Source organism: Pyrus communis, chromosome 14 (assembly GCF_041283825.1).
Source record: "Pyrus communis isolate YQ-2024b chromosome 14, ASM4128382v1, whole genome shotgun sequence".
Lineage (NCBI taxonomy): Eukaryota > Viridiplantae > Streptophyta > Magnoliopsida > Rosales > Rosaceae > Pyrus > Pyrus communis.
Window position 1 is genome coordinate 18,743,639 of NC_142578.1, and position 18,838 is coordinate 18,762,476.

Below are 18,838 nucleotides of genomic sequence, written 5' to 3' on the forward strand. Positions count from 1 at the left end.
AGTTTCTACAAGCACAACAAGATCACATGTCCCAATTCTTCTTTTCCAAACTTAGTAGTAACTCATTACATTAGCCGATTTGCTAGCAGTTGTATATAAGGCATGACATTGTTCGTAAGTGCATAACATGGCAGCTAAGAGCTCATTTTATAATCATTTTATTTTTGTTCTTTTTATTTTGCTCGACATCATTCAGAAAATTAAAATTGTTTTTTAGGCTAAATATGAAACGGTTATAAAGGGTTCTTAACTATCATGTTATCACTGACTCAACGTCAATGTCATGCCATGTAGCTATTAGAAAATCAACTATACAGAGACGAAGAAAGAAAAGGAATGAAGAATGGTGCAAGGAGGATGGTGAAGGCCATGTTTATTGACACAAAATAAAAGTCAAATCCCAAACTGAAAAACAATTATAATTTGAGTAGTTTTTAAGTTTTTTTCTCGCCATGTAATCCCATTCTTTTCTTTTTCTTGGGGCAAATTAAGATTATGCTTCATATGAAAGAGATGGCTTATATGCGACGGGTTTACAACCACTGTAGTGTCTCAGGCTTATAATATCATGTGATATGTTAGTTTTTCCCTATGTGACATGAAATTAATAGAATGGAACAGTGCGTTGCGGTGAACCTGTTCACTACGATTGCTATCCATGTGGCGACTGAGTTAGGTAAGTCGAAGAAACATGGCAAGGCATAACCAGCTGTTCTTTTGCAGTATTTGTACCAAACAAGCTAGTGTACGAGAATAAAGTTGCAAGCATTAACTTTTTTGTCTCCCAAAGCTTTAGTTTTTCCACAGATATGAACCTTCTATGTGCTAAACTTGCAATGAAGTTAAAGTCATAGTTCAAAGTTACTTCCACAGATGTGATCGTTCCATATGCTAAACTTGCAATGAAGTTAAAGTCATAGTCCAAAGTTTTTCCTCGTAATGTGTAAAAGCTTCCACAAACCATTCTAAACTTCCCTTTGTACACTGCCATCGTAACATCTCATGTCAATAATGCAATGTCATCAAGTAAAATTAAAACACATGACATTGCGCTATTGGTCTGAAGTGCCAGAGTAGCATGCCATAGTATGTAAGTCCTCTCCATGCAGATAAAGTCATTACCTGTTGCTCAGCAAAGTTCAGAACCAAATATCTCTGAGCAAATGCTTTAGAACCTATATTATTTGTTAAAGCTGAGATTCTAAAGTAAACATATACTGTAAAATGCAGAAACTAACATAAGTATTCAAAAACAGCCAGAGTTGTTTAGAAGGGTACTTGGTAAAAGAGCCTGAGAGAAAGCATAGTTTCCATGGGGGAGGTTAGAACCAGTTCTATGGAGGTGAGATTCAAAAAACTGAGGGAAGCACCAGAAATTCGAATATATAGCTCAAAACCAAAGATCCAAAAGGTTCCCTTCACGCTCCGCAATCCCAAAACTTTCGAGAAGTTTTAAGAGCCGAGGGCCGTAGCAATAGGCCCTTTCCATCGTGGCAATCCAAGGTGCGAGCTGGCAGAGGACTTCAAGCTTATGTTGACAAAAAGATTTCTTGATTACACTGAGCAAAAAGCTGAAGATGTGCATCATAAGATTGAGAAGAGGATCAAAGAACTAAAGGACTGTTACACTGAGGAAGCGACACAGCGCTATGATGATGAGGCCCTCGCTTGGATGTTGTTCTTAGATGGGTGTTCAACCTTACAATTCATACAGTCCTTTGTGGATGAAAAGTTGGAAGAATTGTCGATCAAAAGGGACCTGATAGCCTTTGCACAGCAGGACTTGTTCTTGCTAGAGAACCAAGTCCCTTATCAAGTCCTCGAGCTGTTGATGAGCTCAAGCAACAAACGCGGGAGGTTGAAGAAGTCGATCGAGACTTACGTTCAGGCGAACATTGGTGCACCTGGAAAGAAGCACTCAAAAGAGCCGGAACAGAAGCAACCAAACGTAGCAATAACCATGGAAAAAGAGCCCGCTCATCTTCTTGACCTTCTCCGAACAAAAATGATAGGTACAGAAAAAAATTCCGATAATCGAGATAAAGACCACTCCGTACAATCTTTTCTCACTCGTCTTCTTGACCTTCTCCGAATAAGAATGCTACGTCCACCAAAAAATTCCAATAAGCAAGTTACAGAAGACTCCATGCAATCTTTTCGCAATGTACAAGAGCTTAATGCAGCCGGGATCGATTTTACGGTTAGTGACAGTAGCTCTTTGGGGGACATATCTTTTAATTCTCATTGCTTTGCAGGACTACTCTGTCTTCCTGCAATATCAGTAGATGACTCAACAGGGCCTAAGTTCATGAATCTGATAGCATATGAAATGTGTCATGATTTCCAGAATGATTTTGCGGTCACCTCTTACATCAGCTTCCTTGATGCACTCATTGATCATGCAGATGATGTTAAGAAGCTAAGGTCAGCCGGTGTACTTTACAACTTACTGGGGAGTGATAAGGAGGTGGCTCAGCTCTTTAATGAGATTGGCACTGACTTGGTCCCTAACACTGACATATACCGCGATGTCAAAGCCAAAATAGAAAAACACTACAAAACCAAGTGGAAGACCTGGATGTCTCAATTCTGTCACGATCCTTTCAGTAGCCCCTGGACTTTCCTGGTTTTCGTGGGTGTTCTAGCAGCACTTGTGTTAACCGGCATCCAGACTTGGTTTGCAGTCTATTCTCCACCGTCTCCCTGTGATGTCGTATGCCAGAACTTGAAAATGCGGTGGAACCTTAAGTGAGATAAAGGTAATAGAAATACATAAGGTCACGTGTTTTCTTCAAGGGTCTGCTGATTTGGTATGTTCAGGGTCCAGACAACCCTGGCTTTTCATTTCTCATTTGCTTCACTGTGTGCTGGTATGACAAAATAAGTATCTTAATTTTGTTGGACTTTGTCAGCGTGTAGTTGAATTTTGTGCGTGACAAGCGTATTTGTACGCTCATGTAATAAACAATGTGATTCCCTACTGTTTCCTATTTATCTGTTGCTACAAAATAACTAGTAGGTTACACATTGGAAGCAACTTTTTATAAGCGTTACCAGAAACATTTTACAAAACTTAGTTGCCTGCGCACCATTCGGAGCTGAACCAGAATCAGCTCAATTCTACATTTTAAGTTCCGTAAGACCTCAATTATCCCAATCTCAAGAAAAAGATTGTTCTGAATCCAAAACATTTTAAGATCAGCTATCAGGGCAAATGAAGCTCTATAGTTATACTTTATGATTCTAGGACTATACAAAAGAACAAGTTGTATCTTGTTTACTGTAAATATATGTACTATAGACCTCCAAACTGTTATAGTTTTGGAGTCAAACAAATTTCTATGATTTAACTAATTTCTGCAACGGTGTGAGATCACAACTAATGTCAGTTATATTCTTTCTTCAAAACTTGATCTGCAAATGCTAACTGGCTCTTCATAGGTGATGTCATACAACAAATAGTGAACAATTTGAGTTCATTTTATACGAACCACTTTTTGTGGCCTTCCAACTCTCTAGCTCTATCCTGAAAACCTGACCTATAACTGATAATTTGTAGGTGAATAACATCAAGGTGACAGTAATAAGAGTATTATCTCCCCCTTTTTAACCCCCTTAAATCCTAAACAAAGAAATCTAACCTTAATAAATGGAACAGTATGAAACAAAAACAACGGTGGCTTGCATGTAAGACAAGATTACAGTGAAAGCTGAAATATTTAAAGCCATTTATATCCACGAGAGTGCTAGATATAACCATGGGGGAAGAGCCCACTCATCTTCTTGACCTTCTCCGAACAAGAATGCTAGGCATACCCAAAAATCCCGATAATCAAGATAAAGACCGGTCCGTACAATCTTTTCACAATGTACGAGAGCCTAATGCAGCTGAATCCATTTTAAGTGTAGTAAGAGTAGCTTTTTGGCGGACATATCTTTTGTTTCTCGTTGCTTTGCAGGATTCCTTTGTCTTCCTCCAATATCAGTAGATGACTCAACATTGCCTAAGTTCATGAATTTGATAGTGATACGGATTTTTACCACCTGCACAAGTAGGAATAAAAACACTAAAATACTTGTAAGAGTATAATGTAATTGTAGTATGGATCACTCTAGCAAGGTCGTTCTCCTCAGGGATTGAATAAATAATTTATGTTAAATCAAATTTTAATTAATTATTTAAAACAAAGTTTGAGAAAAAGGTGATTTTGTGATTAAAATAATAAAAACGAATTTAATAGAAAATAATTAAATAAAGTGACAAAATAAAATAAACTAAAAGAAAACGGTTTTTGAAAATTAAATTGTAAAAGTCTAGGGTTCCACTGTCACCATAACAATCCTATGTAGTTTTTCCAATTATTTATGAATTACACATGCATATTTTGAAGGTTAGGCTTTCCTAAAATATGCCTACTTGGACCCCCAACATAGAGCGTATATCAAACATGCAACCCGTCTGTGGTATTCAGATCAAATCTAAATATGCATGACTCATTAAGTTTTGTAAAATCTTTTGAAAAACCATACAACCCTTAAGATGTGGTATTCATCTTAAGTGAACTTGCACATATTAACCACAAGAAGCCTTCGTCAATTTCAAGAACCGACCACCGATCAAAATTGCATCAAATTACTTTTCTAAAGATTCTAATGGTAGCTAAGCATTAAAATAAGTAGATAGTTTAAACCGTTGATTAATAATTCAAACCTGGAAGCATAATATCATAAGCACATTGTAAAGAAACTATATATTCTTGCTAAGACTTGTGGCCTTGCTCTAGCAAACAGAATTTAGTTACTAACGACCATAAACAAAATATTATTAAAAACAAAGATCGAAAACACCTTGAAAATAAACTTGAATCCAAAAGCTCTCTAAAGTGTGCGTGCGTTTTTTTCCCCTCCAATGGCTAAATATCTTATTTATCCTAATGCAAAATAAAACGCTAAAAAGTCTTAGAGTAAAACTAGGAAACATAATTAAATAATAAAACAGAAAATAAAAAGGTTTCCTATTTGAACTAAAATTCGGACTTCTCAGAAAATCAGACTGTTGACGATTTGGTCCCAAAAGGTCTCTTTTGAAAGCTGAAGTCGCCCCCTACAAATCCTCAGAAGGAATCTTCCTCAAAATATACCCTCTTGACCTCCAACATACCCAAAACGTCCAAAAACATCAATTTGGGAAAGCTGCGCGCTCAGCATTTATTTCATCACCACGGTCAAACGGCCAAGTAGAAAAATATGAAACTTTGATACAACCATTTTAAAAGACTCGCGAACATCCTCCAATTGGAATTACTCCAAAATTCATCCGTTTGATCATTTTTTCCTCCATAGGAAGTTGAATGTCCTACATTAGAAATACTAGCTTCTCTGCATGCACTAACGTGCGTGCAAGATGCATTTTTGCATCATGAGCACTACGCGCCCCAAAGATGTGTTGTTTTAGATATTATTATATTTCTTAAGTGATTATTTTATAAATTGTGGGTGTGTGTCCATCACAACAATTTCTTAGTATTTTCAATCATCTAACTTAGTATTTTTTGCACCCGCCCATTGTACAAAAAAAATGAAATTTATGAAAAATGTATATGTAGGTTGTGTAGATATTTGACATTTTGCATGAGAGAGAGAGGGAGAGAGATTTATTATGTTCTCCATTTTGTGTTTTTCCTTTAATTTCACTTATTGGGTCCAACCTTCAGGTTGTTCATACCATAATAATCAGCAAGCAAAAAAAATATGGAATGGTTAGTGTGCAATTCATAAATTTCAGTTTTACAGTATACTTCCATATAAAAAGGGATCAAATTCTTTTTAGATGTATTTATAAGTGAGGATTGGTTCAATGTATAGAAACATAAAATAAGGGCGATTATCATCTCTAATAATATAGGCAGGGATTTAAAGTATTTTATCTAGAATGTGTAAAAAAAAAGTAATAAATAACAAAGAAGATCCTTATAATTTAGTTGCAACTAAAAGCTAAATAAAGAGTATAAAAACAATCCAAGAACTTCAATTGACCTTGATACACTTGACAGCAAAACATATCATGAGCTCATATTGTTCCGTCCTGTTGAAAATTTAATGCGTTTGGTTAAAATCAAATATTAGCATTATTTGTAATTGAATTGCATTAAAAGTTGAAAAAGGGAATTAAACATTAAAAGAAAGAATATAACCTTATTTTGAGTTCGAGGGAAGCAAAATATCTTTGCACACCACATTTCTTGTGAAGACTCCTTCATGACCGTGTAATTCTCCTTTCTTTACCAAGACTTTTGTTGTAGACGCCGAAACTCCTCTTGATAAAGCCATGTACAATTGTCCATGACTAAATACATGATCTGGTAGATAAATACCCACATTTGGTATTGTCTGCCCTTGTGATTTAATTATGGTTAGTGCAAAACTCAACTTCACTGGAAACTGATTTCTCATCATTTGAAATGGGAGTCTTGTGCTTTCTGTGGTCTTTAAAGAGATTCTTGGTAAAAACACTCTAGTTCTAGCAAATTGTACAGATAAGATTTCGACATCACTTAGATTATTGTAAGCTCCATGGCAAGCCAGTCTTGTACCATTGCACAACCCCATCTTCGGATCAATATTTCTCAAAAGCACTATCGGGGCACCTTTTTTTAAAATTAACTGATGAGGGGGCATTCCACCAGGTGAGACTGAATTCAAAAACTCTTGTTGATACAAATTTCTCACATCGTCCTCAACTGAATCGAAAGAGTATAAGATATGTTCAGTCCCCGCAAATTTATCGATGATCATTTTATTGAGTTTGTCAGCATCCTCATTTTTTGGAGTTATAATTGCTCTTTCCACCAAGTATCTTGCATCACATACATGACAATCCAAATCGGGGAAAACTTCATTAAGCAATTGGACAATTGATTCTTCACCATTCCATGGAATGACCATATATGATGGTAATTGCATCATGTTGTCTATCTTTCTTGTTCCCCATTACCGACATGAAGTAAGAACTCTTAAAAATCTTGATCATTGATGGATCTCATGTTGTGCCTAAGATGAATAATTTTTACATGTTCCCAAACTAAAGCATTAATCAGACTTGCTTGCATCAATTCAGACCTTGTACTTTTTGGAACAATTGGAAGAACTTGTCGAAATTGTCCTCCCATCATGACCTTTCATTAATGAGATTAAAATCACCTGCTTCAAAAGGAAACATTAAAGGTGTTTTATGATTTAGCGAGCATAGTTGAATTTATAGGTATTAATATTCAAAAACTGATACCTTCATTGATGATGGGTGGATAAGAATGATTCATTGGAGTATTCGAACGGAATGATTGCCCTGTTGTGTTTTCTGTTATAATGAAATGAAATATAAGTAAGGTAATAATTGGTGTTTCAAGTAATGATGATATTGATTTTTATCTTTTTCAAAGTTGTACTATGGTAGTTTGTGCGATTACCATTATTAGTAAAACTTTGAATAAGTCCACCCTGAGGCAAGTGTGCCCTATTCGATCGGGCAATTTGCCTTATATGAGTTAAGCGCATTGTTCTTGGAACTTGATTGCTGCTACCTTCTCCAAACGGCACTGTGTTGAGTTGTTCAACATGATTGCTATTGCCTTCATCGAATTGCACTATGTTAGGGTGTTGAACTTGATCGGTATCGCCACCAAATTACATTATGTTTGGGCGTTGAATTTGTTGAACACGATAATTGGATCATCACCATGCTAAGTAATCGTGCCTTTGCCTTGAACTCATTGAATTCCGCCTCATACGTTGTTGATCCTGCCATTGTTTTCGTTGGCCTTGTCTCTCATTAGTAGCATATGCATCTTGTTGCTCTAAACCAAGAAACGTAATGGTGCAAGAAAAATATCAATAAGCATATAACATATTTAAGTACCTACATACTTTTTTTTTTTGATTGGAAAATTAAAAAAAATAGTTTACGGTAGACTTAGTTTATTAAAGAGTAAATACAATAATAGTGGTAAAATAAAATTAGTTTAAAGTAGACCAATTCATCCCAACCCGTATCCCACCAATCAGACCTGTCTCAGTAAAGTTGCACGATTCCTATCCTATAACATTTCCAGAATTCACAGTAATTCTCAATTAACCGTTACAATGGAAAGATTTAAAAAATCATTGTAAAAGATATCAACAAAGGCATATTACATTCGACATAGAAATGTACAAACTCCAACCTAAAATCACTACTCGTTCAATCTTAATAGATGTATCTTAATAGTTCACACAAAAATATTCATACAATGTATGGATTTACAAATATATAATTATTAGAGACAAAAAAAGTAGAAATCATATTACCCGCCAATGTTGTCCTATGTCTTCTTGGTTTACTTCCGTTTGATTTTGTACTATATTTACTGAGTTCAATCAGGTTTGATAACTGGCACGTCGTCGCATTGAAATTCGAGCCCGCTGTGATGAGTCCATAGATTGTCGTCTTTGTCTTTGTTGATTGCTCCTACGATACCTTTGGTCTGGTTGTTGAGAATTGTGAACATTTGTTTGTCCGAAGTGAACTTCTTCATTGCCGACCTACATTGAGAAATTGCCAAAGAGAATGGATTTTATTTTATTTTATTTTTGAAAAGAAGAAAAAATAAATCATCTATATAGAAGAGAAATAATGCAGATAAGGTAAAAACCTCTGACATATTGCTTTTCCTCCATACTTGATATGTTGAAATCTTGAATTGAGAAAAAAAAAAATCACGATAAAATAAGAAAGAACAAAATTTTTGGAGGCATATTTAAACAGACTTAAATATTTCGTACATTTGGGATGATAAAGGCTTTTAGGTTTGCATTTGGCATTCAAAGTAAATATTAAACATGTTGTGTGATTGTCTACCATCTAACCAAATTAAGAATGACAAATACAAAAACAAGGTCATCACACCAACAACAGCCTAGTCCACACGCAATAGAGGGCCGAAAACACAGATATACAATAGAATGCAACATGATGTATAACTGGCGAAAATTACATTTTAAAATTAGCTATATATGATTATACAGATGAATTAAAACCACATATTACTGATGATTATTCTTAGGGGTGGATCATTTAAACATATTAGAACGATTATCCAAATATTGGTTGGATGATCGAAAATTTTACCTCTGCACAGATACTTGGCTATGCATTAAGTTTGATAAGCATCAGTTCACGTTCTACTTGTGGCTCCCTTGAGATGTCTTCGACCTGATAAAAGCAGAATTATAAGTGAAGATAATGCAGAAACTACCAAAAGGTTTTACACGAAATACTAAAGACATCCACTAACCTTTATCACATTCACCAACTTGTTGAGCTATTCAACAACCTGCCTCAACACCTTTTCAGTCCCAGACACAACTATGGTAAAGAGAGCCTTGTCCTTGTTCAAACCAACAACATGAGACTCGATATTGTAACCTCTCGTGGCGAAAACTCCTGCTATTCGGTTTATGATTCAACTCTCATCCCCAACAAACACTGAAATAGTATGGCCACTGATTCATACCAATCTACATACACAGTATTTCAATGTAAACATACACAGTATTTCAAATGTAAACCCAATTATCAATAAGAAAACAAAAATAAGCAGAAACCTGCTTATCAACAGACCTAAAATTGATTAATCATGTAGCTTTACAGCTAAAAAAGGGTACATACATAAGAAGCTGCACATGCAGAACCTCAACTCACAATTGAGCAAATTAGAAAAAAAAACCCATATCATAATACAGTCGAAATACAAAACTATGCACAAGCATAGGAACTATCATACAATTGGGTTTTATAAAAAGGTGAAACTAAACCCAAAAGAACAAAAAATCCAGCAGTAAAATCAAACTAAAGAATTAAACCCCAAGAACAAAATCAGAAAGAAAAAAAAAAAATGGAGAAATTCGAAAGGGTAATGGAGAAATGGAGGTGAAAAGAAACGTACTGGGATCTTATGAAGAGGGACATGGGACTTGAAGTAGATGTAATCTCCGGGAAGAGTGAGAATCGAAATATATGCTAATCAAAAGTCCGAGCAACTAATGAGGAAATTTTCAAAGTTTCAACATTGTAGTCCCAATCATTTTCACGAATCTGCAAGGAACAAAGAAAATGAAAAGAGTGAAAAATCAGAACTGGACTTGGGGATTTTACGTGGCTCTGTAGATGCCCAATCTCACCCATTGCGTAAGATAGTCACCATTCCAAATTAATGACAGAAAAAAAAAAAACCATAAATGAACCCTAGGAAGTTGGGTACCTGGAGAAGATGGCAATGAAGGCGACAGTTTCAGTCACAAATAGCTTAATCAAAGCAGGATCCAGATGAACAACAAATGGGTAACTGAGACAGAGTGAGAGGAAGATCGAAGCTTACATGAAAGTTGCTGGTGCGGCTGGTTCTGAGTGAATTAGTGGGAAGAAAACTCCTTTGTATTTCTGCTGGTGCGGTTCCTTGTACAGTTGGAAGAAAACTGCAGTTTCCTTCCATTACGCGTGTTCTTCTCGCAAGGTAGTGGGTAGGGGTGGGTTCGGTTCAAAACGGTTCGGTTTTTTGCCAAAATCGAAACCAAACCGAAATTTCGGTTCGGTTCATTTTTTTTTCGGTTTTTTTTCGGTTCGGTTTTTTTCGGTTTCGGTTTTTTCCGGTTCGGTTTTGGTTTTTTTCGGTTTTTTATTTTTATTTTTAAATGATGTAAATGGAAGGAACCTACCTATCAACCTCCCAGTTCTCATATATCAGAGAATTGAGAGCCTCAAAATCCTGAATATATTCAAGTAATTCAACTACTTGTGATCAAGCAGAACGAATTCAAATTTTCAAAAGTTAAGCAAATACATAAACATATATTCTTCAAGGAAATGTACATCGCCAGGATTCAAAATTCAAAAACTTTAAAATTTACAAAATCATGAAATAACTCAACAAATTAACTGATCGATGCAAATCGAAAAAAAAAAGAAGCAATTGGGTTCTTCTAAATACCATAATCGGACTTCAATAGCGCATGCCCAGTGCCCACATTCAAATTCATAGTCAAGTCCACAATAGATCTAGAAATTTCCAAAACATATTTAGAGACAAATACAAACTTTTTCACCTTAAATTACATAAATTTCAAATGGGTAACCATACAATTAAAAACCTATGAACTGACAAATAAATAAAACCACAACCTTTGTTGCAGCGATATAGCCATGATCGTCACAAGCTCGTTCAATTCCTCTTTTTGTCGGATCTCGAAAAGGGCGAGGGAAAATCATGGTTTGGAAGAAGGAATCCGCGAGGAGGACATGAGAAGATTGGAGAGAGAGTGATTTGGAGGAAGAGAGGAAGGAGAGGGAGAGGGAGGGAGAGAGAGAGAGAGAGAGAAAGAGAGGAAGCAAAGGCAAAGAGGAAGCAGCGGATGGAACAGAGAGGTGTTTGAGATCTGAAATGAAATGGGAGTGAGACAGCTAGGGTTTGTAAAGTTAAGAAATTTTATAAAGCATTAAACATAAGAAACCTATAAATAAATTACTGGTACAATTATAACAACATAAAGCCTACAGTCAAGTTGGCTTGCAACAACCAACCCCAACCCGTAGGGGAAGGGTTCAAACCCTGACGGCAACATGTATTTTTTAGTATTTATATATGATTTTTTTTCGATTCGGTTCAATTCGGTTCGGTTTCCAAACCTCAAAAACCGAAACCGAACCAACCAAATTCGGTTTAGTTCGGTTTGGTAGTTTCGGTTCGGTTTTTTTTCGGTTCGATTTTTTTCGGCCTCGGTTCGGTTTGGTTTTCGGTTTTTTGAACCCACCCCTAGTAGTGGGAAGAAACTGCTTCTACTATTTTGTTAATTTATTTTTTTATGACAAAATTATCCCTGTTATTTTGTTTGTATTATTTTCGGCTAGTTATGGCTTTTTTTGTTTGAGGGGCTTTATAGTCCAATTATTTTTTGTGAAGCTTTAAGAGACCAAACTCTTCTTCTGGCTTTCTAATATTAAAGATAATTCAAAGTATCAAAATTCACACATAATAACTAATAAATTATTACTAAGATTAGAGTAAAATATATATTATAATATCGACTCAAATAGCATATGAAATATGTCCCGGTTTCCACAATGATTTTGACGTCACCTCTTACATCAGCTTCCTTGGTGCACTCATTGATCATGAAGAAGATGTAAAGAAGCTTAGGTCAGTCGGTGGGCACTGATAAGGAGGTGGCTTATCTCCTTAATGAGATTAACACTGACTTGGTTCCTAACACTAACATATATCACAGCTGACATGCTAAATCACTACGAATCGAAGTGGAAGACCTGGATATCTCGATTCTTTTACCATCATTTCAGTGGCCCCTGGACTTTCCTGGCTTGCTTAACTAGCGTCCAAACTTGGTTTAGCCTTCACAATCTCCCTGTGTTGTCATATGCCAGAACTTGAAAATGCGATGGAACCAAAAGTGAGATAAAGGTAATACAAATACATATGGTTTCTTTCACATATGTTTTCTGCAAGGGTCTGGTGATGTGGTATGTTCAGGGTCCATACAACCCTAGCTTTTCATTTCTCATTTGTTTTACCGTGTGCTGGTATGACAAAATAAGTGTCTTAATTTTGTTGCAGACTTTGTCAACGTGCAGTTGGAATTTTGGCCGACACCTGGAAGGTGACGAAGCCATGAGTGTGATTATGTAATAAATGTAAATAAATTAAAATCTAAAAGTGATTAAGTACACGAGTGCGCGGTGAGCGGGTCTAGACCCATTTCACGCGTGATACAGAGCATAAGTATAGTACAGTAAGATAAGATAATTATTATACCATCATAAGAAGACATATGTACTGAAAAGTGCCACGAATCCTCGTCAATACGGAACCCTGCTGTTAGAACATGGAGGGGTACAAAAATAGAAAATGTGAGTGAGTGAAACAAAACTTTGCAAACCAATTTCAATTACCAAAGGTAGTAGCCCCTCGCCGTAACACCTGTATAATTTCCCAGAAAATAGAATACATAGCTATCTCAATCCTATACACGGAATAACAAAGTCCACATGAATATCATGCCATAGATCTCAATAAACATATATATCTCATTGACATGTTAGCTGGAGTCACCTCACGTTACCTGTACGGCAAATCAATATCTCATCAATCAATGCTAGCATATAAGTCGAAATCATCTATAGTGACATGTACGATTTATCCATATCTCATCACATATCTCATCAATCATTGCTAGCACATATAAGTCGGAGTCACCTATAGTGACCTGTACGACTTATCCATATCTCATCACATATCTCATCAACCATTGCTAGCACATATAGCTCATCAATCAATTCCTGCACACGAGTTGGAACCACCTAAAGTGGTCTGTACGATAGGATGGATGTAAATAAATACGCTCAAGTGCTAAGATCACGTGAAGGTTGTGCGAAGTATCGCAAGTCACCTACGAGTCGGAACCACCTAATGTGGTCTGTACGATAGGCTGGCACCTACCTTGGATCCAAGGTGAGCGTGTGGTGCAGAAGGTGATCGATCATGTGAAGGCTAAGCCCTGGCCACGGACGGGAGCACTAACACCGAGGTGCAGGTTTATGAGCTCTAACATATCTCAACACAATCGTACTCACTACCATCATTATCATCAAAGTGTACTTACCTGAATCTTACCTGAGTGTCCGCAACGTCATTTGGCACTTCAAAGCATTCACAATAATTAGATTCAGGTAATATACGTATGAATATGCCATGATACAATCTAAACCCAAACATTTCATAGTGCTTCCAAATATATATAATATAACATAGCGTGAAATGCTTAATCTGTAACGCCCCACTTCTAAACTACTTAGTTTTGGGAATAATTATCGGTGATAAGCTCAACTAGACACTAGTTTAATTAACTATCATTACTTACGTTTCCTTACTTCAATTTCTCAATTCTTCAAACATTGATTTATAACCAACATTTCACCACCAAAACATAAGGTTAAATCTCACATTTTTCACCAATCTCCCTCACATTGCTCAATTCCCCAACAAGGCTATTGTCCCAATTATTTAGTCTCATTTATTATATGGAAGCATCCAATGTCTCGTTAAACTGCCTACGTACCCTAAATAGGGATCAAGCCATTCGTAGTTCACATTAATTATTTGCATGTGGCATGCATAAATCAATTTAGAAATGTTTGCGGAACTATCAATTATATACATATGATAAGAAGGAAAAGATCCACTCACCTAGAGTCCACGCTATGATTCACTAGCACGCACATCGAAACGTCCCGAACGATTGGCGCCTATAACAATTATCGAATCACATCTCAAAACTCTTATCAATAGAATACATAATTCGCATAAGGCACACCCTCAAGGATATTCTAAAATAGTTTGAGACTCATTGACCACAAGTCAACCGTCGATCAAAGATCAATGGTAGGGTCCACAACCCTGTATAACTCGATCCGAAAGATCTGCATATCAAATTTCCAATCTGCAACTTCCAAAGATCCACATTATGTTTCTAGAATAACATATTAAAATTTCATTTCGATCCAACGATCGGATCTCCGTTAATTTCCAAAACTGATTAGCGGTTAACGTTTTATTTTATTAACTTACAATTCCAATTCGGGAAGATCCGTATATCGGATTCCCGATCCGTCAGTCCCTATGATTCTCAAATATTATGTACTATAACATAATAAAGTTTGGTGACGATCCCACGGTCGGATCGTCGTTTCATATTTTTACCCATTAATGCACCTTAATCAAACTAGGTTCACATAATAAAGTCATAACATATGGACATCAAATCTAAAATCAAGATATCGATTTAACGTAAAATGACATTGGTGGCCCACTAGCCACGCGCTACCGGATGCGCCGCCACTGATAGGAGCATATTTAGGCGACTTACTTAGCTTGTTTTCGTGCATCTATGTTGTTAATTCATAATTGTTTTAGTAGTTTAAGCCATTTTCGTGTGTTTTTAGGTTCATATGGCTAAGGAAGCAAAAAGATGCATTTTGGAGCATTTTGGAGCAAAATTGGGCTTGGAATGGATAGCATATGCTTGGAGCCAAAGTGTTGGACGAATTTGAAAGCCTTGTATGCACTTTGGACATAAAACAAAGGGCCTAGCCCAATCAAACAATCCTTTGAGCCATGCAAAACCTCTAGCCCAGTCAACAGCCCTTAGCCACATGCATTCACATGCATCACAACCCCAAAACCATCAAGAAACACCATTCACACACACATGCACTTACTCTTTCATCATTGCACCACCATTCACACACACATGCACTTACTCTTTCATCATTGCACCACCAATTCAACACATGCATTCACACACCAACAACCTAGCTCTTTTTCCATCATTATTTCATCCACATGCACTCTCAATCATAACAACCACATTCACTCTTAAACAATCACCCACTTATTCTCCCATTCCCCCTATAAAAACCCATGCATTCATACACAAAAAACACATCTCATTTTCATACACAACACACCACAAACACATCCAATCTTCCCTTATAATCCAAACACCACTCCTCATCCATTTCCATAATTCCCCAATCCATTCAACACACCAACAACATCCCTTAGACCTTGTGCTACGACGAAGAGGAAGATAAGAGGGCCTAAACGTTCATACAATTCAAGTTTGAGTTGTTGGAATGTTTAGGTGTTTCTTTGATTCTCTTTGTTTTGTACCATGAGGAACTTCCTCTCGGCTTCATTCCATTAGATACACTCTCCCATTTCTTAAAGGATTTCGACATCAGTTTTGCTTCAAGGGTTCTTTCTTCTTAATCCTATGTTCACTCATGTTATATATTTTTATGTCAAACCTTTTGTAAACATGAAGTGTAACTAATCTCTCTCTAGGGATTCGATGTAGCCTTGCAAGATTGACATGTAGTTAATTCGGAATTCTCATTTAATCTATCTATTTCTTGTTTCATTCTCCGATTTAATTGTGACTTTGTGTGTTGATTTTAATGCTTGATCATCATTTGAATTAACCACAGGTTGTTTAGCCAAGATTAAAGCACACATCATGCATAATCTTGGTAGATATGTGAATGAATGAAGGGAATGTTTTGCAAACATCCTGCCGAGTGTTCCCTTTGGTTTTGTGAAAGTTTCTTGTGCACTACATAGTCTTGATTAGGAACCAAAGTTGCACATCACAATTAGGCTCATGATTAGAGACATTTGATGAAATCCACACATCATATGGCTGATCATATCTAAGTGAAACAAACCCAAGAAATAAGTAGAGGGATGAGTATAATCTGACTTAACAAGCATGGACTTGGCTTAGCAATGGTGAAATCGAATCTCTAGCTTCATCTCCATTTGTGCTATCTCTTTTTATTAGCTGTTGATTCATTCATTTTGTGTTTACTTCATTTCCTTATGCTTTAATTTACAATCTGTCATTTAGTTTAATCAAAACCTAAATCCCCCTTTACCTTATTGTTCAATTTAGTTAGAAATCAATTTAGTTTATGCTTTAAAGCATTTTGAGTCTTTGGTTTGTCTTAGTGTTTTAAAGTTTAGTTTTGCATTCTTTGAGTCTAGTATAGTGTTTTAGATTGTGTTTTTAGCGTTTTTGAGTCAAATCCAAGTGATTAACAATCCCTCCTAATCCCCGGTCCAGAACGATCCCTACTTACATACTTACTACAATTGTCAAAAAGAGGGTTTAATTTGTGTGCGTATAATTCTCGCATCAGCCACCGGTGGTGGTCGGCCGCTCCGACCCACCAGAAAATTCAATTATTTCTAAAAAGTCTCAAAATTCACAAAAATGAAGATCTCAATGAGTGGAGCGACTTTCATACCTGTGACTAAGGCCAATTTGGCCGGGAAACACCTCAAATCACCACAAACCCGTCGGAACCCTATATGTGGGTGTTCTCCAATTCGTCCTCAAATCGAACCCGATGCTCCAAAACTTGTTTGGGCTTTGTTCCAACCATCTAGGGAAGGATTTTGGTGGAGGTAATTAGATAAAATCATTTCAGATTTGGAGGATTGAAGACACTGTTTCGTCGCGCCCATGGGTGTGGTTTTCATCAATTCAAAGCCAAACTCCATAAATTTTGGTTTGTAATTGATAGAGGGAAGGTCATAGAGTATTTCCTAACAGTTAATTTGGCATGAATCGCAAGAAAAATGGGTAGAAATTGGCCAGAATAACCCCGGGCGAACGGTTTGGGTGCCATGGGCACGGGTCCAAGAAGAAAGGGTGGTTTTTTTTTTTTGTTTTCCTCCTTTCTCTCCTTGTTCGTCTTTCTAATTGGTCATTCCCTTTCCTCCTTTCTCTCCCCTTCTTCTCATCCTAGCCGTCCCTTACTTTCTTCCTTCCATCCCAGCCACACACGTGGCTTGACCTATATTTGCTCTAGAAATCTGGAGCCTTCTAATAAAGGCCAAATTTACAGTAATTTTCCTAATTTTAAACGTTAATAACTCTCTCGTTATAACTCCAAATTGTGCTCCGTTTGCGCCCATGCGTCCATAGCGATGAGTACTACGAATATATGCTAAGAAAACGAACCTTACGTGACACAACACGACAGTCAACAAAGGTCAACACTTTGCCTCGAAGGGCATTCTTGTTAATTCACTTATTAAAATTATAAAGATCATAATTATTGGGGATGGGTTGTTATAGTGAGGCTAAGTCCACACCCTCTTCCTTAATGTAGATAATATCGTTTGTTCGTATCTTAATTTTGTGGAACCAACTTTTTAGAAGCATTTCCATAAACATTTTACAAAACTTAATTACGTACGTGCGCACCATTCGGAGTTGAACCAGAATCATTTCAACTAAATTCCGTAGCGGTTTGAGATCACAACTAATTTCAATTACAATCTCTCTTCCAAACTTGATCTACAAATGCTAACTAGCCTTAATCCTAAACGAAGAAATCTAACCTTAATAAATTGAACAATATGAAACAAAAACAACGCTAGCTTGCATGTAAGCACAACAAGATTACAGCGTCATATATTTAAAAACTGAAATGATTTACCACAAGAGTTTCTACAAGCACAACAAGATCACATGTCCCAATTCTTCTTTTCCAAACTTAGTAGTAACTCATTACATTAGCCGATTTGCTAGCAGTTGTATATAAGGCATGACATTGTTGGTGAGTGCATAACATGGCAGCTAGGAGCTCGTTTGATAATCATTTTATTTTTGTTCTTTTTATTTTGCTCGACATCATTCAGAAAATTAAAATTGTTTTTTTAGGCTAAAAATGAAATGGTTATAAAGGGTTCTTAACTATCATGTTATCAATTACTCACCGTCAATGTCATGCCATGTAGCTGCTAGAAAATCAACTATACAGAGACGAAGAAAGAAAAGGAATGAAGAATGGTGCAAGGAGGATGGTGAAGGCCATGTTTATTGACACAAAATAAAAAGTCAAATCCCAAACTGAAAAACAATTATAATTTGAGTAGTTTTTAATTTTTTTTCTTGCCATGTAATCCCATTCTTTTCTTTTTCGTGGGGCAAATTAAGATTATGCTTCATATGAAAGAGATGGCTTATATGCGACGGGTTTACAACCACTGTAGTGTCTCAGGCTTATAATATTATGTGACATGTTAGTTTTTCTCTATGTGACATGAAATTATTAGAATGGTACAGTGCGTTGCGGTGAACCTGTTCACTACAATTGGTATCCATGTGGCGACTGAGGTAGGTAAGTCGAAGAAACATGGCAAGGCATAACCAGCTGTTCTTTTGC

General features: G+C 36.5%; 2 protein-coding genes and 2 long non-coding RNA genes across 6 annotated transcripts; 1 reads left to right on the forward strand and 3 right to left on the reverse strand.

The window, feature by feature from the left end:
• The first annotated feature begins 1,270 nt into the window (after positions 1-1,270).
• Positions 1,271-2,980, forward strand: LOC148691330 (UPF0481 protein At3g47200-like). The gene has a single exon (XM_088684610.1). It carries the CDS (start codon positions 1,532-1,534, stop codon positions 2,750-2,752), a length of 1,221 nt encoding a protein of 406 aa, XP_088540736.1. The 5' UTR covers positions 1,271-1,531; the 3' UTR covers positions 2,753-2,980.
• Positions 2,981-6,195: 3,215 nt separating this feature from the next.
• Positions 6,196-6,945, reverse strand: LOC148691331 (uncharacterized). The gene has a single exon (XM_088683987.1). The coding sequence runs from the start codon at positions 6,943-6,945 to the stop codon at positions 6,196-6,198; it is 750 nt and encodes a 249-aa protein (XP_088540113.1).
• A 1,268-nt stretch (positions 6,946-8,213) lies between these two features.
• On the reverse strand, positions 8,214-10,520 carry LOC148691332 (uncharacterized). 3 transcript variants are annotated; one of them, XR_015956001.1, is made up of 5 exons: positions 10,413-10,520; positions 9,981-10,129; positions 9,330-9,552; positions 9,164-9,247; positions 8,214-8,577 (listed from the first exon to the last, which is right to left on the reverse strand). It is a non-coding gene; the product is annotated as an uncharacterized LOC148691332 (long non-coding RNA). The 3 variants fall into 3 exon arrangements; XR_015956000.1 differs by having other exon boundaries at positions 9,330-9,520; positions 10,296-10,503; XR_015955999.1 differs by having other exon boundaries at positions 10,296-10,503.
• Positions 10,521-10,832: 312 nt separating this feature from the next.
• On the reverse strand, positions 10,833-11,579 carry LOC148691333 (uncharacterized). Its single transcript, XR_015956041.1, has 2 exons — positions 11,213-11,579; positions 10,833-11,089 (listed from the first exon to the last, which is right to left on the reverse strand). It is a non-coding gene; the product is annotated as an uncharacterized LOC148691333 (long non-coding RNA).
• Positions 11,580-18,838: the final 7,259 nt, after the last annotated feature.

Coding starts and splice junctions, on each gene's coding strand:
- LOC148691330 (XM_088684610.1), top strand. CDS start 1,532: ATGTTGACAAAAAGATTTCTTGATTACACTGAGCAAAAAGCTGAAGAT.
- LOC148691331 (XM_088683987.1), bottom strand. CDS start 6,945: ATGGTCATTCCATGGAATGGTGAAGAATCAATTGTCCAATTGCTTAAT.